Source organism: Protopterus annectens, chromosome 4.part0 (assembly GCF_019279795.1).
Source record: "Protopterus annectens isolate FY-2018-M chromosome 4.part0, PAN1.0, whole genome shotgun sequence".
In the NCBI taxonomy this organism is placed as follows: Eukaryota; Metazoa; Chordata; order Ceratodontiformes; family Protopteridae; genus Protopterus; species Protopterus annectens.
In genome coordinates, this window is record NC_056733.1 from 645,857,272 (window position 1) to 645,880,833 (window position 23,562).

Here is a 23,562-nt window from a genome sequence, read left to right on the forward strand (position 1 = left end):
AAAAGTCTCACGTTTCTTTTCGTAACACAAGTGGCAAGTTTATCCCCAGAGGCCAAGGGGGCAAATCCCCCAGAAGATGCCCCTACAGAGGCAGAAGGGGTCCGTGTAATCAGGGTTCCAGGGATTCCTTCTCTGGACAGCCCTTTCAGTACTCCTGAAGAGCAGCCCAATTGCTTTTCTCTGGAAGCAGTCGGGGGACCCCTTTCTCTGCTCCCCACTGCCTGGCTATCTATTACCACCGACTCTTGGGTGCAGAAGATGATATCCAGAGGTTACCTAATCCCCTTTGACTCCTACCCAAAACGTCCAAAGCGAATCCCAGATGTCCCGCCCAGTCTAAGGGAAGAGGCAGCTCTTCAAATAGAACAGCTGTACTTAAAAAGAGTCATCCAGAAAGTTCCACAAGACCAGTTAGGATCCGGATTTTACTCAAGGTTCTTTTTGGTGCCAAAAAAAGACAGGGGACTGGAGGCCAATTTTGGACCTCAGCTGTTTAAACAAGTTCGTCAGCCAGAAAAAATTCCGCATGGTCACTGTTAGTCCATTCTCCTGTTTCTGTAGGATGGCGATTGGATGTGCTCGATAGACCTTTGAGATGCATATTAAAACATCAAAATGAACAAATGCTCCAGAAGGTTCCTTTCCGGCTAGGAGCCACTCATTACCAATTCCATGCCCTGCCCTTAGGACTCTCTGCGGCCCCCAGAGTGTTCACCAAATGCATGGCAGCAGTGACAGCTCACTTGAGACTGCAAGGATTCCGTGTGTTTCCTTATCTGGACGATTGGCTCCTCACCACCCCCACAAAGCATCTACTGGTAACAGCCTTGCATTACACCCTCTCTCTGGCACATCGCCTGGGAATATCCATAAGCTGGGAAAAGTCCAATCTAACTCCGACCCAGACCCTGGAGTTTATAGGGGTAATGTTCAATACCTGCTCTTGCTTGATTTCTCTCCCAGATCACAGGCTTCACCGACTAATGATAACCGTTCCGAGTGATACTCTGCCACAGATTGGTCCCAGCTCGTCAGGTTCTACAGTTCCTAAGGTCAATGGCAGCATCTATATCTATAGTCCCCCTTGCAAGATATCACATGAGACTCCTACAGTGGCTTCTGTTGACCCAATGGTACCTGAACTGTCAACTGTTGTCTTACCAGGTTTATATTGCAGATTGGTGCAAACTGGATCTTTCTTGGTGGATGAAGCCAGACACAGCACTTTGGAGCCGGCCTTTCCATTCCCCTCAACCCAATGCCATTGTGACCACAGACGCTTCTCTGATAGGGTGGGGGGGCCATTATCAGGAAATGACTGTCCAAGGCATATGGTCCAATCTAGAGGCCAATCTTCACATAAGTGTTCTGGAATTGAGGGCAGTGTTTTTAGCGTTGCAAGCATTTCACACTGCCCTTCCTTCGGTAACAGTTGCTATCCAATCAGACAACATGTCAGTAGTTTGGTACATCAACAAACAGGGGGGAACCAAGTCCTATCCCCTATGTTGAGAAGCCATGAGAGTGTGGCAGTGGGCGATAGCTTCCAACCGCTTTCTGATAGCACCGCATATTCTGGGGATTTCTAACGTGATCGCAGACAAGTTGACCAGGTGCTTTCTCCTGCCTCACGAATGGTCCCTGAACCCCAACTTAGCGGTGAAGATCTTCAGCCGTTCTGAAGAAAGCCCTCCGGTTGAAAAGCAAAATGATCCTCATAGCCCCTTTTTGGTCTTGACAGATGTGGTTCCCCTTTCTCTGGCCTCATCTCCTTTGCAGTCCGTGGACCTTGGATCCAACTCCAGATATGATATCTCACCCTCAAGGGCTGAGCCACCCGAACTTTTGCAGCATCAAGCTCACAGCTTGGCTTCTCCACTTCCAGTGATTGCCAGGCATTGTAATCTTTCTTCTGCAGTACTTGATATTATTCTGGCTTAGCATAAACCATCCACCAGAAAATTTTATACTGAGAAATGGCAAAGATTTGCGATTTGGTCTAGACAAAGAGAATTTGGATCCCTTTTCTGCTTCCATCTCTGTGGTACTCCAGTATCTATACAAATTTTTTTGAGGAGGGCGCCACAGCTTCAGCTATTTGTGTCCACTCTTGAACTGCTTATTTTTTTGGTGTTTACACTGATATCTACATTGGCGCCAGTGAGTTTGCACTGTTAGGTCTGTGACAGGCTTCCAGTCACTAACTTTAACACCCTCTGTCTTGGCATTAATATAATTGACATAAGAGCCCAGGACCTTTCTTTCTTTCAAAAGTAGTGGTACATCTAGATCAATTGGGTACTTTCTGACACAGAACATGGGTGGTCTTTTGGCCTTGTGAATCCTTCTTATCCAGGTCTTACCCACAGAATGAATTTTTTTATTCTTTGGACTGTGATTATCCCAGAGAAATTGTGAAAAGTTTTGGCCAAGATTTAAGCACATTTGAGTCCTCTGTGTATTCCCCAGTGAAAGATTTAGATGAGGAAGAAAAAATGATCTTCCTTTCTCCTCAGAAGACATAAAATATGGGGAGTGCTTGCAGTTAATGCTACACTGAGAAGGTCGGAATAAAATGGGCTCTTGGAGATGCCTCGAAGTGTAGATTGCTGCAAGTTCATCCTGTATTCTCTGTTGTTAGTTCCTACAGGTGGACATCCTTACAGATGCCACAAGGAGGAGAGTGGGAGAGCTCTGATACTGTGACTGCCATTCTGAAGAATCCAACCCTGTATTTCAGCCCTCCTCAGGGAGTGTTCTCTTTTGGAAGGGACTCCCAAACCATGCACTGTGGTATCTACACCAGCCCTAAAGTAGGCTACACCACCACAGGGCACAGATATCCTTCTTCCTATTGACTTGCCATTGACAAATTTGTGAAGTACCATGAACTCTCCTTTGACCGTTGTGTACCTACTGAGAAAATTATTTTACCTTTCCCAGCTGATTTCAAAAGGCACATCTTCTAGGTCCAAAGATGAGATCATATCTCTCTCTAATCCAGTCGTATTAGGCTCATAATAGAAAATAGTACTCCCTTTGGCATGTGTCTTTACAAGCACATAATCCAAGTTGAAGAACCACAGTGTTTCCTCACTGAGAAAATCAAAGGCCTGAATTCCATGAAATACATAAAATGCTGCCTTAAAGCTTTATCTTTCTCTGTCTCGTACAGACGCTTGTGGGGGGGTGTCTGCCTAGTTGTAGCTTCAGATGACCCAGTCCTGCATAACTTGTGTATTTACAAAACCTGTAAGACAACAGACATCCATTCAGGAACTTCCACTGCAACGCAAACAGACCCTTCTAGAGGCTTGTATAGTTCTCTTAAAAGAATTCCTGTCCCGAAACATACTTGCCATTCATGTGAAAGAAATTAGTTTCCTGACCATGTTTAAGCACCACCTAGATGTGTGGGTGGGTGGTTATATGTAAGCCAAGTTATCTGGCCTCCATATTCCTCATTGAAAGGAGTTACAATTAGTGGGGTTTGCATTGGTTTAGCTGCAGTTGATCTTCTTAATTAATTAACTGTTTAGTAGAAACCTGTGAGGCATATTTGTGTCTGCTTGTAGTATTGTTAAAAGCTCTAAATTCCCTTTAAAAATGCACCACGTGCATTGAGTAGTTTGCTGGCAAAGTACACCTGGCATTTAGAGGGGTGTGTGGATGGGCCATTTAAGGAGAAATTGTAGGCTCAGTCTTAATTCTTTTGCAGCACGAGCAGCAATCTCTTAATGTACATATCTGGGGATGCTGTACTGGCTGCAAGATACAACATTGTGATATGCTGCACAGCTGACTTCATCAAGCACGTGGAGGTCACCTTTTTATATCCCCTCCTTTTCAGGTCCCTCTCTTGTTTGGGAAAGTACAATACAGCACTTGTAAAAAAAAAAAAAAACAGTCCAAAACCTTGCCATCTGTAGATGGTAAGTTCCAAGCTATACAGGTTCATAGGTTCATAGGTTCATACTAGGCTATCTGCCCGAGGGCATTTACAAGCCTAGCCCATAGTTTTGTGGCTTATGCCACCCCTTTAGTATGGGGAACTATACCCATTATTTTGCTGTGCCTCTGTCGAGCAGTGACACTGAGGTAATCCCTGGGGTATATCTGCGATCTCCCATCCATTGGTCAAGATTTCTCTTGAACAAGGCCAGCGAGGTGCTCTGCCTCACATATACCGGGATTTTATTCCACAGCATAGGGAGTCTTTGGGTGATGACTCTATCCCTCCAGCACGCCCTATTAATAGCCGTCGAGGTTTAAGTCTCTCGCCTTGTGGCTCTGATGGATCTAGATTTTTGAGGTGAAGCATATTCATCAAATCTGGGTTTGACATGGCCTTGTATGTTAGGCAAAGGTCACCTCTGAGCAAGCGGTGCGACTGAATAGAGCTGGAGTTCTTTCAGTCGGGCAGCATAGGACAGATGTTTGAGACCCTTTATCCTTTTGGTGAGGAACTTTTGTGGCCTCTCCAGCTGCTGCAAGTGTCGGGTCAGATACATTCAATGGGGCATTGTACTCAATCATTGGTCTGATGAGTGATGAGTAAAGGGAGACTATGACCTCCCTTGATCTAGATGAGAATCCCTTCATGATAAGGTGGGCAATGTAGAAGGTCTTCCTAACTACTTTAGCTACATGGGTGTCGAATGACAGACTACTATCAACCTGGGTCCCCAGGTCCCTGATAACTTCTTCTGTGCTCAGTGGATTGCCACCTATTTGGTAGCTAGGGGTAACCTTGTTTTTCCCGAAGGGTATGACTATGCATTTTTTGGCATTTAACTTTAGGCCATGGCTCTGGCACCAGTTATCCGTTTCTGTGAGACCCTTCTGAAGGATATCTGTGTCAGATGTGTTTTCTACTATGGCGCCCAGTTTGCAGTCATCTGCAAACTTTGTCAGCCATAACCCTCCTGTGTTTGCTTGTACTTCGGAAAAGTAGATGCCAAACAAGAGTGGGCCCAGGACTGAGCCCTGTGGTACACCACTTGTGACAGGCTTTGAGTCTGACATGGCGCCAGATGAAGAGAAGTCAGTATTGGCTATATATTTAATGGATCACGCAGCAGCAGGTAATGCAACAGAGACCTGCTAGAAAGAATCTGTCCCATAAAGTTGATATCCAGCAAGGTCCTAGAAGTAAGGGTCCATAGCAGTCTTTGAGAGCCCATGATTAACCCATGGGTGGACAGCAGCAGTCCTTAAGGCTTGCCTAGCTGCTCACTGTGGAGGCAGTTAGGGGTCATCGGACAGTAGAGCACTGGCTTCTTCTGTTTTCCACATGGCAAAAAGTAACCTGTAACATATGGGTTGAAAAACTAACCTCCAGAGGTCACTTGATTCCATTTTGCCCTTCACTGTAGCCTTCCTGTATATCTCACCCTGCCAGAAATAAGTTATAAGGAAGGAGATGTTAAATTAAAAAAAAAAAAAAAAACTTTCAGAAGTTTGAAGCTGATCAGGATAGCTGTGGATATTATTTCATGTTCTTTTTGGTGTGAAAGAAAGTAGCAAACTGCTTAGACCAGCAATGTATCTTAGCATCCCAAATTCCTTTGTCTCAAAAGAAACATTTTGGACGGTCTTAGTGCAGTCAGTCCTTTCCTGTTTGTTTGAAGGAGACTGAATGTGCTGTGTGGCCATCCAAGATGCTTACTTCTATATAGAAGTCACCAAGGAGGCCAGGAAGAATGTATTCTTCCAGGTTAGACACGCTTGGTGTCAGTTCTGGGCTCTACCCTTTCATCTCACATCTGCCATTAGGGTGATGTTCATCGTGTTTCACTGTTGCAGTCATTACACTTAGGTTATCCTGCTGGCAGGCTACCCGTAGTCGGCCCGAGTTCCAAAGTCTTGGTCCGGCGTCGGTTGACGTTGCCTCTTCCCTGACGTCAGTGTGCCAGGGGTATAAAAGATGCAACCGACGCCATTTTTTTTCAGTCTTTCTTGCTGTGCAGTGCTCAAAGCAAAAGCAGTTCGCAAGTGCCGGTCGGCCGACTCCTGAGATTTTCGAAATAGAGTTTCAGAACCGAAGTCTTCAATAAAGCTAAGTACCCGTTGAAACTTTTCTTGCTCCAGAACCGATGTCAGTAAAAGTTAACAATTGTATTTCTTGTGGGAAGCAAATACCTCATAAGGATTTGCACTCTTACTGCATTCCTTTCCTAGGCCCTGACCACAACGTTACTAGTTGTCTGTTTTGTGCTAGATTCAACAAACGCACTATTAAACATCGGTTTGATTTTGCCTTGCATTACTTTGGCCGAAGGTTTAACTATATAATGCCGTCGGAACAACCGATGACCGGAATTCATAAAAAGCGCAAAGACAAGGAAAGGACAGGCATCCGAGGTCCAAAACCGACGATGAAGCCTCTTCTAGGCCAGTCGCCGGTTCGCCAGTTCTCAGTAAGGCGCTCAGAGCCACAGGCCGTATCCGCCTCCCACGTGGAGACAACTAGTCCTCTGGATACTCAAAGTATTGGGCCTACAAAAACTATTCCCTCAGATGGGTCCGGAACCGCTGAGCAGGCATCTGCTTCTGATGGTGTTTTCAGACCTTCACAGCTTACTATTAAGTCCTCTGCAACAGCCAAGTTACAGTCAAAGACACCAGTAAAGACAAGGAAACAAGTACAGCATTCTCCTGGACAGTCATCTATGCCAAAGAATCAGATGCTTAAAATGGCCGAAGACTTGATTACTTTGAACAGGGGATCCCATCCCCCTCCTGAAAAAAGGCCTAGGCAAGACACTGATTATGATTCCTCTGACCAGGTTTCTATTTCCTCTGATTCCTCTTCAGATCAGGGTTATTCTCTCCCTCCTTATGAGGACTCTGATGCTGAAGAATCTATATCTTCAGCCTCTCCACCTGAGGATTATTCTTTTGGGGAAACTCTGCACACCATGAGGGAACATTTCCACTGGGAGAGCCAGGATTATTCAGAATCCAAGAAAAGGCTCAGAGATTTTCTTTTACTGCCTCAGCATAGGCCCCTAGCTATTCCCCCTGTGCTCGATATTGTTGATGATGTTTTCTCTGAATCCAGTCTGTCTCCTGATTCTTTACCCCCTGCACCAGTCAAGCCAGACAGGTATTACAGAGTCCCTGACTCTCATAAATGTCTTTATAAAAACCCTGCTGCTGATCCAGAAACAATTTCTCAGGGTCCCAAGGGGTTAAGGCTTCCATTGCAAAAAATCCTGTCCCCTCAGATAGGGATTCTAGAGCACTGGATAGATGGGGGAAAAAAGTCTACACTTCTGCTACTTTAGCTGTAAGGGCTTTAAACTGCCAGTTTCACATGCTTAAATACCAACAGTACCTTATGTCTTTGTAATGACTGCAACAGTGAATACACTCGAACATCTACATTTTATGGTAGGTTCACAACTGTACTTTCTTAGTGTTTGTCCATTGTAGCAGCTCACCAGTTAATACAGGTAGCCTATGTTTGCCCTTATATAAATGATTGAATCCTTGCTGCTCACGTATGAATGCTCTTGTACAATGCAGGAGATTACTACTCTTTTTTCAGTCTTGAGAATTACAGTGAATGTTTTAAAGTCATGCTGCTCTTCTGTTTCAAAACCTGTTTTTCATTTTGTCATAGTTTAGACATTAACTTTATTGGGCCTTCATGTCTCAAGGTTGCCTGCTTTTCCTGCAGAGAGTAGTACCTCAGATTCAGTGTTCTTGGTCTGTTTCAGCTGATACTCATTTCCAGCTGTTTTTTCCCATGGCAGCAGCAGTTTTTGTGATACCCCATGCCTTACTGTTGGGAATGTTCCAGTGGGTGGACTGAATCCATTAGTCTCAGAATCTCAGCCAACTGTACTGTCCTGTCACACCAATAAGGAGCATCTCACACTTGCAGGACCCATCATTGGTGATGTTTGATTTCACCCGTTAAGGCCAGGAATCCCTTTTAATTGCAAATTCCCCAGGTGTCATTCATCCCAGATGTTATGTGCTGCATGGTGGGTGGGCAATACAATGGGCAAACAGTTTACAGTGCCCGGTCATTTTAGGAGTCTGATCTTCACATGAAAATCTCAGAGATGAAGGTTCCAGATGTTCTTCGTGTTTCACTGTTGCAGTCATCACATTTGGGTTATCCCTGCCAGGATAGCCCTCAGTCGGCCCGAATACCAACGGCGTAGTATTTTTGCGTCTGTTTCTGTCACTTAAGGACTGACGTCAGGTCGTCATTAGTATAAAGTAAGGCAGCTGACGCCATTGCATCAGTCTTTCTTACAGAGGAGCCAGAAGCAGAAGCATTTCGCACGAGTGCCAGTCGGCCGCTACCCGAGTTTTGTTTTCCGAATTGAAGCTGAAGTCTTCTAAAGCCAAGTACCTCGTTGGGATCCTTTTTTCTTGCTCTAACCGATGTCAGAAAAAGTTAACAATTGTCTCGTCTGTGGAAAGCAAATACCACACCGAGACTTTAATTCTTACTGCGTCACTTGCTTAGGCCCAGACCATGACTTCCCTCACTGTCGTTTTTGTGCTTTGTTCAACGCCAGAACTTTACGTCGTCAGGCCCTTATTGTAGCTAGATATTTTCGCTCTCAGTCCTCCAATTTCAGATATGGCTTCGGTAAGCCATCCGACAGCAGATCTTCCAAGAAAAGTAAGGATAAGGACAGAGACAGACCGCACAGGTCCAAACCTACCGATGATGCTTCTGTTAAGCTAGTAGTCAGTTCTCCTGTCCTCACTGAGGCGCTTTCGCAGCCCCTGATGCCTGCTTCTGTGGATTCGCAGGCCGCTACCGCGACCCTTTCGGAGTCTAGTATGCCGCAAAACCCTTCGTCGACTAAGGATCCTGCGGATGTTTCTACCTTGGATGGGCCCAGAGCCGCTGAGCAGGCACCGGCTTCCGAGGAAGTACTTCACACTACCAATTCTCGACACAGACCAACTTCTTTCACATCTATCGTTCTTTCGAAAGACCCAGGGTATGAACCACACCCAAGAAATCTACAACCCAGTCTCAGGCACCTGCTTCCTTGCCTCCGTCTCAAATGCTTAAAATGGCAGAAGACCTTATAATGGTGATCAGGGGAAGCCAAGCTACCCCTTCCAAAAGAAAAAGAGATTTTTCCCCAGTAGTTTTATCTGAACAGGAATCCGATGACTGATGCATCTGAATATGAAGACATGCAACCTCTCTCTGCTTATGAAGATTCTGATGCAGAGGAATCCATTCCTTCAGCCGCTCCACCCAAGGACTTTTCCTTTGGGGAAAGCTTACATACTGTAAGGGAGCATTTCTAAGGGGAATGTCAGGACTACCCTCAGTCTAAAAAGAGACTCGGAATTCTTAGATTTTCCACAGCACAGATCTTTGGCCATTCCTCCTGTCCTGGATGTTTTCACGAAATCTAGTTTGACTCCTGACACCCTCCCTCCTGCCTCCAAGAAACCTGACAGTATTATAAAGTCCCTGACTCGCACACATTTCTTTTAAAAAATCCTACTGCTGACCCTGAGGATGTTCTTCATTCCACATTGCTGCAGTCCTAACTATTGGGGTAGTCTGCTGTCCAGTCGGCCCGAATACCAAAGTATATGGCTGACGTCGGTCAGGGCGCATTAGACTGACGTAAGTACGTCAGGGTACTAATGAGCATGACCGACGTCATATCCTCAGTCTTTTTTGCCGCATGGTCCGATGCAGAAGCAATTTTGCGAGTGCAGGTTGGCGTTCTGAAAGTTTCTGAAGTCAGAGTTTCAGACCGAATCAAAGTTGGCTAAGTACCCCGTTGGGGAATATTTTGTTTTTTTCTTGCCTCAGTATTTAACCGGATGTCAGAAAAAGTGAATAACTGTATTTCTTGTGGGAAACAGATACCTCATAGGGATTACCATACTTTGTGTATACCTTGTTTAGGGCCTGAGCACGACGTTGTTGGATGCCGCTCTTGTGCTAGATTTAACAAACGCACTATTAAGAGAAGGTTAGACTGTGCCAGGTTAGTGTTTGGGAAGCGTTGTAATTATAAAATGCCGTCGGATGCTCCGACGCCGGCTTCGGCTAAAAAACGCAAGGACAAAGCAGCAAAGCCTAGAGTGGAAGAACCGACAGTCCCAGACATCGGTTCTTTAGAGGGCTCAGTGGAGCCGGAGGTTTTGCCAGGTGTTTCTCTGGAGTCTCAGGGAGAGACTTCACTGTTACAGGATGTATCCTCTCAGGAAGTAGGCCAGGCTGAGGGGGCTTCTCAGGTGGCTGTTCTTCCCTCTCTTCCTAAGGTGGTTAGAGCCTCCCCTTCTGTTTCCAAGGCTTCTTTGAGGGGCAGGCCAAGTTTTGCTTCAGTGGGGGTTTCTCCTAGTGCTTCAGGGTCTCTGCCTAAGAAACATATGCTTAAAATGGCAGAGGATTTGATTACTATGATAAGGGGTTCTATGCCCCCTCCTGATAAGAGGCCTAGGGTGGAACCTGAGTTTGAGAGTTTTGAGCAATGCTCGATGGCTTCTGAGTCTTGGCTGAAGACTTGCAGGAGTACCCTCCTTATTCTGATTCTGATGTGGATGATTCTACTCCTTCAGCTTCTCCTCCTGAGGATTTTTCATTTTCAGAGACTCTGCATTCCATGAGGGAGCATTTTAAATGGGAAGGTCAAGATTCCTCTGATTCCAGGAAAAGGCTTAGGGAATTCTTGTTTTTACCCCAGCATAGGCCTTTAGCTATACCTCCTGTGTTGAATGTGGTGGAAGATGTTTTTGCAGAGGCTTCCCTGAATCCTGATTCTTTGCCTCCTGCCCCAGTTAAACCAGATAGGTATTATAGGGTGCCTGAAGCTCATAAGTATCTTTTTAAGAGTCCTAGGGCAGACCCGGAAACTGTCTCTCAGGGGCCTAAAGGTGTGAAGGCCTCAGTTGTTAAAAATCCTGTCCCTCCTGATAAAGAGGCAAGGGCTTTGGATAGATGGGGAAAGAAAGTGTATACTTCTTCCACTTTAGCCATGAGGGCGTTGAATTGTCAGTTTCACATGTTAAAATATCAGAATTATCTTCTTTCACAGTTGAAATCTAAGGTGGATGCTCTGGCGGAAGGTATTGAGTGTAAAGAGTTGCAGGATTTAGTTCATGTGTCTGAACAGGTGGGTAAACATTCCTTGCAATGTGGTTTTGATGCTGTGCAGGCCTCCTCCAGGGTGGCTGCCACTGGTTCTGTTCTTCGTAGGCACGCCTGGTTGAGAGATCAGAATTTAGCTGAGCATGTTAAGACACGGATTTTGGATGCTCCTTTGCAGTCTGATGTGTTGTTTGGTTCGCCTGTAGAAGCAGTTTTGAAGAAAATGGAGGACAAGGTTAAGTCTATGCAAACTGTTAAAGATTTTTTGCAGGTGCAGCCTCCGAAGTTTAGTAGAAATTGGCCTGCTAAGGGATGGACTTATCCTGCTTATGATTCCCAGTCTAGGGGTAGGTCTAGACGTGGTAGGGGCAGAGCTCAGGGTTCTTTTAGGCCTAGGACAGGGAGTTCCCCTGCTCAGACTTCTGGTGAGGGCAGGGGTCAGTCCTTTCGTAAGCAGACCCAATGACCTGCCTTTTCAACTGCCAGTTCATTCTCGCCTGGCAGCACCGTTGGGAGGAAGGCTGTCTCTTTTCAAAGAAAATTGGGATTTAATTACCCAAGACAGATGGGTTCTGGATATCATTCACCACGGTTACAGGTTTTATTTCCATACCTTGCCTCTTTTCAAAGGCATGCCAGACATTCCTCCTCTACAAAGACAAGAGGCTCACAAGCAAATTTCTCTGTTACTCCAAATAGGGGCCATTCAGCCGGTTCCTGTGCCAGAAAGGGGCCTAGGATTTTATTCTCGCCTGTTCCTAGTACCGAAGAAGGGGAACACGTGGAGACCAATTTTGGATTTATCTATCCTCAACACTTATCTGGACATTCCCAAGTTCAAAATGTTGACGTTACAACAGCTTTTACCTCTGCTGGGCAAAGATCACTGGATGGTAACTTTAGATCTCAAGTAAGCTTACCTTCATGTGCCTATAAGACTAAGTTGCAGAAAGTATCTGCGTTTGAGCTGGAAATTCTCATTATCAGTTCTCTGCATTGCCCTTTGGCTTATCTACTGCGCCCAGAGTATTCACAAAGGTTCTGGCTCCAGTGATAGCTTACTTCAGGCTAAAAGGAATTCAAATCTATCCTTACTTGGACGATTGCCTGATTCTGGCTCAAGAAAAGGAAGACCTTCTACAGCATTTGGAATATGTCATAGCAGTGCTAAGATGCCTAGGGTATTCTGTGAACGAAATAAAGTCCAGTCTAGTACCCTCTCAAGACATGTGCTTTCTGGGTGTGAGACTGAATACAGCAGCCCAGATGGCCTTTTTAACCCCGGACAAACAAAAGAATCTTTCCAGTTACTTCCATCAACTATCTCTTCAGTCCGGGCTGACTGCAAGGACAGTCCTTCAAGCCTTAGGGTTCATGGCATCTTGTATTCTGGTGCTTCCCAATGCCAAACTGCATATGAGGAAGCTACAATGGTATCTCAAAATGTATGGACACAGCACTGCCAGGATTTGGACACTGTCATTCAAATAATACCTTGCATTCAAAAGGAATTTTTGTGGTGGGCTCAGGAATGTCACCTAAACAAGGGACTCTCTGTGACCCGGCCAGAGGCGAGTCAGATTCTAACGACAGATGCCTCAGACATTGCTTGGGGAGCTCATCTAAATGGAAAATGGATACAAGACAAGTGGCCTGCCAGACTACAGCATCTACATATCAACATGAAGGAGATGTTAGCAGTCCAGTTTGCATTAATGGCTTTCAAGGAGTTACTTCTTCCAGGGCAGGTGTTGATTCTAACAGACAACACAACTGTCATGTGGTACATCAACAAACAAGGGGAACACATTCTTACCCATTGTGCAGGCAAGCAATGATTTTATGGGAGACTGCGCTCAGCTTGCAACTAACTCTTCAGGCAAGGTTTCTGCCGAGCACAGAACTCCTTAGCAGATGTGTTAAGCAGACAAATCATGGATCCCCACGAGTGGAAACTGGATCTTCATGTATTTCAAAAGTTGACAGTGTCCTGGGAACTCCAGACATAGATCTGTTCGCTTCTCCACTAAACCACCAGCTGCCAAAGTTTTGCACAAAGAGGTTTCATCACACAGCTTGGAAAGTGGATGCTCTTTCTTTCAGTTGGAAAAATCTTCATGTGTATGCTTTCCACCTCTGCCTCTTCTTCCAAAGGTGCTTCTAAAGGTCAGACAAGACAAGCCAAGGATGATTTTAATAGCTCCAGATTGGCCTCGGCAGCACTGGTACCCATTACTGAGGAGTCTGGTAAAGAAGCCTCCATGGCCTTTACCCTTGATTCCACACCTGTTGTCTCAGGGAGACGGTCACCTGCTCAATGTCAAGCTTCACTCTCTTCATCTAACAGCCTGGCATATTCTGTTTTGAAAGACAGCAGGTCTCAACTTCCTCAACAAGTTTTAAATGTGATTATGGAAGCCAGGAGACCTAGTACAAGGAAAGTGTACGCAGAAAAATGGAAGAGATTTTTATTTTGGAGTGCAGCAAACAATTTGGAGATTTCTGAGCCGAATTTGAGTGTGGCTCTTCAATATCTTACTGAGTTATTGGACAAAGGTTTGTCTTTCTCTTCCATTAAGATTCATGCTGCAGCAATTTCTGCTCACTATGATTGTGACCCACCGTTGTTTTCGCATCCTTTGTTCAAGCAATTTCTTAGAGGGGCAAAGAATATAAGACCCCCACGTAGAGCTCCTACTCCTGCTTGGGATCTCAATTTTGTGTTGGAGAAACTTACTCTACAACCTTTGAGCTCAGGCTACTACTGAATTGAAATACTTGTCATGGAAGACTGCTTTTTTGTTGGCCATTACTTCTGCAAGAAGGGTTTCTGAGTTGCAGGCCCTTATGGCAGTGGAGCCTTTTTTGATTTTTCATAAGGATAGAGTATCTTTACGTACTAATCCTTCCTTTATGCCTAAGGTGGTTTCTAGTGTGGCTTTAAACCAAACTATTCATTTGCCTACTTTTTATGCAGATCCCCAAAATAAAGGGGAAAAGATTTTGCACACTTTAGTTGTACACAGGCAATTGCGTTATTATTTGAGCAGGACTAAGGATTTTAGGCAGTCTCAGCAGTTGTTTGTTTCTTTTGCTTTGAGTTCTCAGGGCAAGCCCGTGTCAAAACAAACTATTTCTAGATGGATTGGGTGTTGCATTACATTTTGTTATTCCCATCATGGCAAGGAGATTCCAGCTGGGATTAGGCCTCATTCCTCTAGGGCTACTGCCACTTCAACAGCATTTCTGAGGGGGGTGGCAACTAAGGATATTTTGGAGGCAGCTACTTGGAGTTCAGTGCATACTTTCTCTAAGCATTATCACCTTCCTCTCTACTCTAAGTCTAGGGCTGGTTTTGCCACAGCTATTTTGCAAGGCATGTTGTCAGTTCCTGCTTCCTTATGATTTGCCAGCCTCCCTTACCTCTGCTTTGGGATTCTACCCAATAGTTAGGACTGCAGCAATGTGGAATGAAGAACATAGTACAGTTTTGTACCTACCATAAATGTAGATGTTCGAGGATCCACATTGCTGCAGTCCAATTTACCCTCCCTCCTTCCCCTCTGTGTTTAGGGGTGGTTGTGTAGGTGAGGTTATATTCTGCTAATTTTGTATATTTTGTACATATATTTTGGTGCAGGTATGTTGGGAGTTTTTGGTTTTTGGCCTTATCTTTTCAGGGTCTTCTGACATCTGGGGCAAGAAAAGACTGAGGATATGACGTCGGTCATGCGCATTAGTACCCTGACGTACTTACGTCAGTCTAATGCGCCCTGACCGACGTCAGCCATATACTTTGGTATTCGGGCCGACTGGACAGCGGACTACCCCAATAGTTAGGACTGCAGCAATGTGGATCCTCGAACATCTACATTTATGGTAGGTACAAAACTGTACTTTATTTCTCAAGGGCCTAAAGGTATTAAAGCAACTTCTGCTAAGAATCCCACCCCCTCTGATAGGGATTCCCAAGCATTAGACAGATGGGGTAAAAAAAAGTATACACCTCTGCTACTCTTGCTATTAGAGCACTAAATTGTCAGCTCCATATGCTAAAATTTCAGCAACATGCTATAGAACTCCTCAAACAAAAAAATATCATATTTTCCTGCTTAAGCAGAAAGTAGAGTTACAAGAGTTAATGCATTCTGCAAGTCAAGTAACTAAGCACACCTTCCACTGTGGTTTTGACGCTCTAGAAGCATCTTTCAGGGCAGCAGTCACTGGTTCTGTCCTTAGAAGGCATGCTTGGCTTAAGGAACAGCCCTTGCCAGACCATGTCAAATCCAAATTATTGGATGTACCCTTGCACAAAGACAACTTATTTATCAACAAGGCAGAGGAGGTCTTAAAAAAGATGGAAAAAAAAGCTAAATCTATGCAGACAGTTAAGGATTTCCTGCAGGTCCAGCCACCCAGGTTCAGTAGGCATTGCCCCTCCAAGCACTGGTCCTTTCCTGCCCTCTCCAGATCAGGTCAGCCCAGACCCCAGGGAAGCAACCCCCCCCCCCCCCCCAGACAACAGTCACAGGGAATGCAGAGATCTCAGCAATTGAGTTCCTCCACCCCAAAACCAGGGAGTGCTAAATCACCCCCTCATGGTCAGAACTCTCAATGACTCTCCACTTCCACCCCCTCCCTCTACCCACCTGCACTTGCCCCTAGGAGGAAAACTCTCCCTCCATGCAAGTACCTAGGCCACCATTACCAGTGACCGCTGAGTACTCAACATAGTGTCCCAGGGATACAAATGTTGTTTCCACACTCCACCAAAAGCAAAAGGGTTCCCAGATCTTCCTCCAAACCAGTGGGCAGAGGCCAAAAAGCAAGTTCTTTCCCTGCTGTCTGTGAGGGCAGTAGAGCAAGTTCCTGCAGAAAAGATAGGCCAAGGTTTCTACTCCAGGCTCTTCCTTGTACCCAGAAAAGAGGGCACCTGGCGCCCCATCCTCAATCTAGCCATTCTAAACACCTTCCTGGTGATACCAAAATTCAAAATGCTCACCCCCCCCCCCCACACACACACACACACACACCCAGCAACTACTACCTATGCTCTCCAAGAATGCTTGGTTAGCCACCCTAGACCTAAAAGAGGCCTACTTCCACATCACAATCAGGGAATCATGCAGGAAATATCTACATTTCAGGGCAGGATCTCTGCACTTTCAGTTCTCTGCGCTTCCCTTTTGCTTATCTACCGCTCAAAGAGTTTTCACAAAATGTCTGGCTCCCGCCATTGCTTTTTGCAGGCAAAGAAATATTCAAATTTACCCATACTTAGACAACCGCCGAATTCAGGCAGACAGGAAAAGCTGCTCAAGCACCTGGCCTTTGTAAAGGCCCTACTTGACCTCCCTAGGGTACACTATCAACGAAAAAAAATCCAAACTAGTACCCACCTAAAAGATTATATTCCTGGGAGCAAGCCTGGACACAGCATCCCAGATGGCATTCCTTACACCAGAAAATCAAACTTACCTGACAGCCTATTTCTCTCAACTAGCCACCAGACCCCAGTTATCCGCAAGGAAAATCCTGCAAGCTCTGGGGTTCATGGCATCTTGCATTCTATATACCAGACTGCATATGAGGAAACTTCAGTGGTACCTGTAAAGCCTTTGGTGTCAGCACTCTCCATACCTGGAAAGTGTTATACCAGTGATACCTTGCCCAAGGAAAGATTTTCTGTGCTGGGCAGCAGCATGCTACCACAACAAGGGGCTACCCTTCTCACCATCCCATGCCACCCAGACCCTCACCACAGACGCATCAGACTGTGCCTGGGGTTGCACACCTGGACAGCAGGTGCATACAGGGCCATTGGAGCCCACATCAAATACATCTGCACATCAACTAAAAATGTATGTTAGCTGTTCAGCACGCATTGACAGCTTTCAGGCCCCTTCTCTCCCAGGGGCTCTACTGATCAAAACAGACAACACCACTGTGATGTGGTACATCAACAAGCAGGGAGGGACTCACTCCTACCCTCTATGCAGGCTCACCATGACCTTTTGGGACATAGCCTCAGCCATGCAACTATACCTGTTAGTACAATTCCTGCCAGGCTGTCTAAACTCTCTGGCAGACAACTTAAGCAGAAATCTTCAAGACCTACATGAGTGGCAGCTAGACAAAAGAACCTTCACGTTAATAACTCAGAAATGGGGCACCCCGAAGGTTGACCTCTTTGCTTTCTACTCCAACCATCAGCTCAACAAGTTCTGCACCAGGGAGCCTCACTGCAGAGCCTGGAAAGTAGATGCCCTATCCTTCCAGTGGGTCATTCTCTCGGTCTATGCTTTTCCCCCACTACCTCTTATTACCAGAGTACTGCTCAAAATAAGGGAGGAAAAAACGAGGACAATTCTAATTGCTCCGGACTGGCCTCGCCAGCACTGGTACCCACTGCTGCACAGCCTGTCCCCTCTGCCACCATGGCTTCTCCCTCAGATCCCAACCCTCCTAACCCAGAGGGAAAAAGAATTCATACATCCCCAATTGTAGACCCTCACTTTGGCAGGCTGGGTTATTCCCTGACCACTGAACAAGCTGCCAATCTCAGTAAACGGGTTCTAGATGTTATAAGTGAGGCCAGAAGCCCTAGCACTAGAAAGTCTTATGCTGACAAATGTAAAAGGTTCTGCACCTGGATCCAGGCTAAGGGAGCTGATACAGCACAGCCCTCCCTACCTCTCATCCTGGATTACCTAGCTGACCTGCTACACAGTGGTCTCTCCTTTTCCTTTATTAAAATTCATGCCTCTGCTATCTCTGCTCATTTCAACACTGAGCAACCACTTTTCTCACACCCTCTCATCAAACAGTTCCTAAGAGGGGCTAGCAACTTGAGGCCACCCAGAAGAGCACCTACCCCACCTTGGGACCTAAACTTTGTGTTGGAAAAGCTCAATTTGCCTGCCTTTGAACCAGCAGCTTCAGCAGAGTAAAAGTTTCTTTCCTGGAAGACAGCCTTGCTTCTGGCCATCACTTCAGCCAGAAGAGTATCTGAGCTACAATCACTCATGGCTGTAGAGCCCTTCATCATCTTCCATGCTGACAGGGTCAGGACTAACCCATCCTTCATGCCAACCGTGGTGTCCAGTGTGACTCTCAACCAATCCATTAATTTGCCCACCCTTCCCTAACCCACAAAACAAGGGAGAAAGGATACTACACTCTCTAGATGTGCACAGACAGCTCAGATTCTATCTAGACAGGACTAAATCATTCAGAAAGACTGATCAGTTATTAGTCGGCTTTGCTGCAGGAGCAGAGGGCAAAGCCATATCCAAACAAACCATTTCCAAATAGATAGCTCACTGCATCCATTTCTGCTACAAGCAACATGGGAAACATCCCTCTAAGGGGGTCAAGACTCACTCTACCAGAGCAGCCTCCACCTCTACAGCTTTCCTCAGAGGAGTCCCCACCAGGGACATCCTGAAGGCTGCAACATGGACATCTGTTCACACCTTCACCAAACATTATCACCTGCCTATCTTCCCCAAATCCAGGGCAGGATTTACCACTGCAGTCTTGCAGGGCATCCTAGCCAGCCCCTAGTCTTCTTGACTGCCTCCACCCTTTTCCTCAGCTTTGGGAATCAACCCAAATGTGATGACTGCAACAGTGAAATATGACGAACGTAGTACAGTTGTGTACACTTGCCATAAATGTAGATGTTCGAGTGTATTCACTGTTGCAGTCCTGGTTTTCCTCCCTCCATCCCCCCTTTTCTCTCTCTCCCTCTCCTTACAAAGAACCTTTTGGTATTTACTTTCTGCTGGTGGGGTTCTTCCACCAGATCCTGGCTCCCACTTGGAGGCTCCTGACAGGGCAAGAAAAAACTGATGCAATGGCGTTGGTTGCCTTACTTTATACTGCTTGACGACCTGACGTCAGTCTTGAAGTGACAGCAACTGACTCAGAAATACTACGCCTCTGGTATTCGGGCCGACTGAGGGCTACCCTGGCAGGGATAACCCATATTTGGTGACTGCAACAGTGAATACACTCATACATCTACATTTATGGTAAGTGTACACAACTATACTTTCTCACTGTATTGTCCTTTCAGGACTCCTTTAAGGCATTGTTGTGTTGCATTTAGACAACTTGGCAGTTGCTTGGTACATCAACATGTAGGGAGGAACTCATTCTTTCCCTACTGTGTTGGTAAGCTTTGAGGGTCTGGCTGTCAGATCCCATTGTTTTTTGGTTGCCACCAACATCCATAGTGGACAGGTTCAACTGCTGTCTGCTAATATCCCTAAATGGTCTCTGAACTTTTCATTTGCTAGGAATTTATTCACAAATGATCTTGTGGTCGTCTTGATTTTCATTTTCTCCTTTTCCTCTCATGATGACGTTTATTCAGAAAGTAAGACTTCTGATGCATCTGAAAGCCAAATAAATCCTCATAGTTTTGTTTTGGCTCAGTGTAATGTGATTCCCCATCACCAGCATTATATACTAAAAAAAAAAAAAATGCCTTTGTCTTTTCAAGATCCTGCAGTTTCACACATCATGCAGGCCCACCCAGCTCTGCATTCTGTAAAGCTGATAGCATGGCTTCTTAAGTTCCAAAAGTAGCCAGCAGTCTTGCCTTTTTGGATGAGGTCACTGTCATTTTTTCTTGTCATTGACTTTCCACTCCAAAGACCTATGGAATTAAGTTGGACTTAGGAGTCTCATTCTTACCCCTGCTGTGTTGGGAGGCTGTGGGGGTCTGGCAGGCCATTAGATCCCATTGCATTTTGGTTGCCTTTTGTGCATTCAGTAAGGGAATTCAATAATGGATTGGATTCCTTTTAGCTGTTATCCCTTTTCATTCATGGCAGTGTTTCTCAAGTATTTGGTATTGGTATAAGGTGGTGTTTGGTCAGTGTCTATTTGCTTGCTCTCTCCAGTTTTCATTTAGGAATAGATTGATCCTTGCTTGCTCCCTCGAAAGTTTGCAAGGACTTTTCTATGTGAAAGTTTTCAGATTAGGGCACCCTGCTCATAATCCTCTTCCACCATGGCACGTTTTCTTCATGCTTGGGGGGAAAGAGAAAAAAAACTTGCTGTTCGTCTTTTTAAACCTGTTTACCCTGTCAGGGTAAAATAATTGTCTTGTAAGATGCTGTATTTTGTAGCTGTTACTTTACCTTAAAAGATTTCTGAGTTGCAAGCTTTCTGTGTCAGACCTTCATACTTGGTGCCCCAGGAAGATGGGGTGATGCAGAACAATCTCTGTATGCCAGAAATGGCTACAGAGTCCAATTTAAACCACTCCATAAACTTGTCTGGTAGTATTAAAACACTAGGGAGTAACTTCCACATTGCAGGGATATTCACAGAAAGCTTACTTTCCCTCTGAGTAAGATTGGCTTTCTGCAAAGATGCTCAATTATTTACTTCCGTTTCAAAATACATAAGTTAGAGAAAACATCTACAAAGTCAACCTTTCTAGATGATTAGATATCTGAATTAAGCTTTGTCTTTTAAAGCATGGTAAACCCAGGGCTTATTACACTACAACTGTAGCCACCTCTGAAGTTTTTTTTCCACCTGTACTGGAACCTTTGACATTTGTGCAGCTGCAGCATAGTATTGCTTTAACACCCTTGAAGGCACTGCAACCTGAATGTGATCTCTAGTTCTAGGGCTTCTTTAGGGGCCGTTGTTGTCTGTGGTATGTTCTTGCGAGGCTCACCTGAGTCCCTGGAATATGTGTTATGGAACCCCCTGTTGGTTGTTACAGAGGATGAACCACCAGATATGAAAGTTGCATTTTTACCTTAATGCTAGAATTGAAAAAAGATCCATCCTGTGTAACGTGAAGGTGGAGGGCAGAGGAGGAGGGTAACAAGAGCTGGGGTCTCCTTTCTTTGTCACTGCTGTTTATCCTATTATTTGCTAATTTCTATAACTAAAGAACTGGACAGACAAGTATGTTTGGTACATGATGGGAGGGAGAAGGGTTTCTTGCAGCCTGGGAAATGTTTTACTTGCTGAGTGGTCCTAATGTTTGCCGCATCAGTTCTGCTGTTGTACAAAGGATGAACCCAGATTTTTTCTTACAATGGTAAAGAACTAGACTGAAGCTTATGTTTTTTTTTTTTGCGCTCTCTTGATTTACTGCTTCCTTATACACTGTTGTTTGTCACTATACAGTTAAGTGCATGAAAAAGCTTTACAGCTACTGTAGACATGAAGAACAAATATTTGTAGCCCATGAATCTGATAAAGGTACATTTCTGGTTGCCTAATTTCCCTTTTGCATTCTTCATTTGACAGTTGAACCATTTTGTAGATAAGTGTCATGTTTTGCTGTGTTCTGTTAATATGTTTGCGTAGACTGGTGTATATGAGTTGAAATCACTTTATATCTGTGCTCCTTAAGTACTGATGTGTCTCATGTTTCACTTTAACTGCCCACATTGTTTCACATAAGGGATTGGTTTGTAGGTCTACAGAATGATCACAAAGACATTATGAAACAGATTGAGGAAGCCTTGCACCAGCTGCATGCTCAGGAACGAGAAAGACGTGCAAAAGGTGAAGTTGAGGCTGCAGCCGACAGAATGGAGACAGAGCAAAGTATAGAGCAGCCTTTTGCCAAAGTGGATACTGTGACACCAGGTTCCCCTGCCAGTATATCAGTAAGTAGAAGTTTTGATTGACTGACTTTATCTATTTGTTTAGGTAGGTAGGTCCTCAAAATAAGTATGAAAGTGTTGTGTACCTTGAAATTTGGTTATTTATGGCATAAATCTGATTCTGGTCATAGATAAATGTTTAGAGATCCCATAAAAATCACAGATTATAAAGATGTCTAAAAGTAAAAATATTTTGTTAAATAAATCATTACTGAATTTGTGCCAGTAATTCTTTGAGTCCTTTTTGTTACTTGTTTATTACATCCCTATAGGTCTGGTGGTGTTAGTCTTAATGGATTATGCCCCACAGAGGCTTTATTTAACTATTTTGGCAATGGCATTTTACTTAATTTGATCAGTAGTGGAAGGATGAGTGACTATTTCTTGCTGTTAAACTCTTCTAATTTGATCTGATGTCAGTTTCATTCTTCCTGAATGTGTGGTCTCAGATCCGACAACTGCCAGTCTCTTTAGATTATTAGATTCGAATGTCAAGCTCCTACCTTTAGCCGTAATGCCCCTTACTTGCCAGATTACCTCAGATCTCATTTGCTGCTCTAATGATTCAGTCGGGATTGCATTCTTTCTAGGGTGCCTTGTTAGGTGTTGAGCAAAAATATAATTTGTTTTTCATCTAATCCTTATATTTACTTTTCTTATCTATTTAGCCTTCCTCCCTTTTCTCTTCTTTACCTTCTGGATACTGTTTAGGTAACTTTTTGTACCTTTGTTGGTACTAGGCCTTCTTTCTATACCTTTTAGGTATTTCTACTATTGTTGGTAGTTAATCTTTATTTTTCCGTATCTTCTTTCTGTCTATAATATATATATATATATATATATATATATATATATCTATACCTGAAATCTCGAATTTCAGTATTTCGAGCACAAGAAGCCGAATCCACATAATAGCGAATGTTTAGAAGCACGAAATTCAAAACCTCAAATACCGGAGGTTTTGAATTTCGCGCTTCTAAAGTTTCGCTATGGTCATATATTCAGGTATGTGTGTGTGTGTTAAGGGGTTTGGGTAGGGGCTGTGGTGTGTGTCAATGTATTTTGTTTCTGTGAGGTGTGTGCGAAGAGAAAGTAGCTTGTGTGGTGGTGTTTTGTGTGTGTTTGTATGTAGTGCGACCTCGGAGTGAGAATGTTTGTGTAGGGGGGTGGAGGGCGCAGCCCTGCTTTCATGTAGTAGAGTGATTGTGTGCGTTTGTATGGTGGATGGTGTGTGTGTGAGTGTGTGTAGTAAAACCGCGAAAATTCAAAACTTCCAGTATTCGAGGTTTTGAATTTCGCTGTTTTTAGTTTTCGTTGTTTTGTGGATTCCACTTCTTGGGCTCGAGATACTGAAATTCGAGATTTCAGTATTTCGAGCTTCTGAAGTGAATCTATATATACACACAGAGAGAGAGAGAGAGAGAGAGAGAGATATAAATGTATAAAATTAAAAAATTCTCTTTGTATACAACACCTAGTAAAGTTTCTTCCTTCTCTCTTCTTTTGATTTCTGTTAGCTAGAGTTTGGTTGTTAGTATGGCTGACAAGCCCACTGGTTTTAAGAAGTGCACTTCCTGTGGGCATAAGATACCCAGTTCTGATGCCCACAGGGAGAGCATATATTGTATAGGCCCTTCTCACTTCCAGGTGTCTTGTGAGATCTTTGAGGGTTTTAACTCAAGGTTGGTCTGTGACAGGCAGAATAAGTTGGTCCTGAAGAGCCTTTTGCCAGATTCTTCCTCTATTGCTTTGATTTCTGGGGCTCAAACCCCTGCAAAAAAGCAGAGGTCATCGGAGCCCAGGGAGCACATTAAGCTGTCT

General features: G+C 44.6%; 1 protein-coding gene across 1 annotated transcript in view; it reads left to right on the forward strand.

Moving 5' to 3' along the window:
• PSMD9 (proteasome 26S subunit, non-ATPase 9) overlaps nucleotides 1–23,562 on the forward strand; it is a 470,946-nt gene that overhangs the window by 279,691 nt on the left and 167,693 nt on the right. Inside the window, exon 3 of the mRNA XM_044068612.1 lies at nucleotides 21,551–21,744. Within this exon, the coding sequence (XP_043924547.1) occupies nucleotides 21,551–21,744 (194 nt within the window). The remainder of the gene's footprint in view (nucleotides 1–21,550; nucleotides 21,745–23,562) is intronic.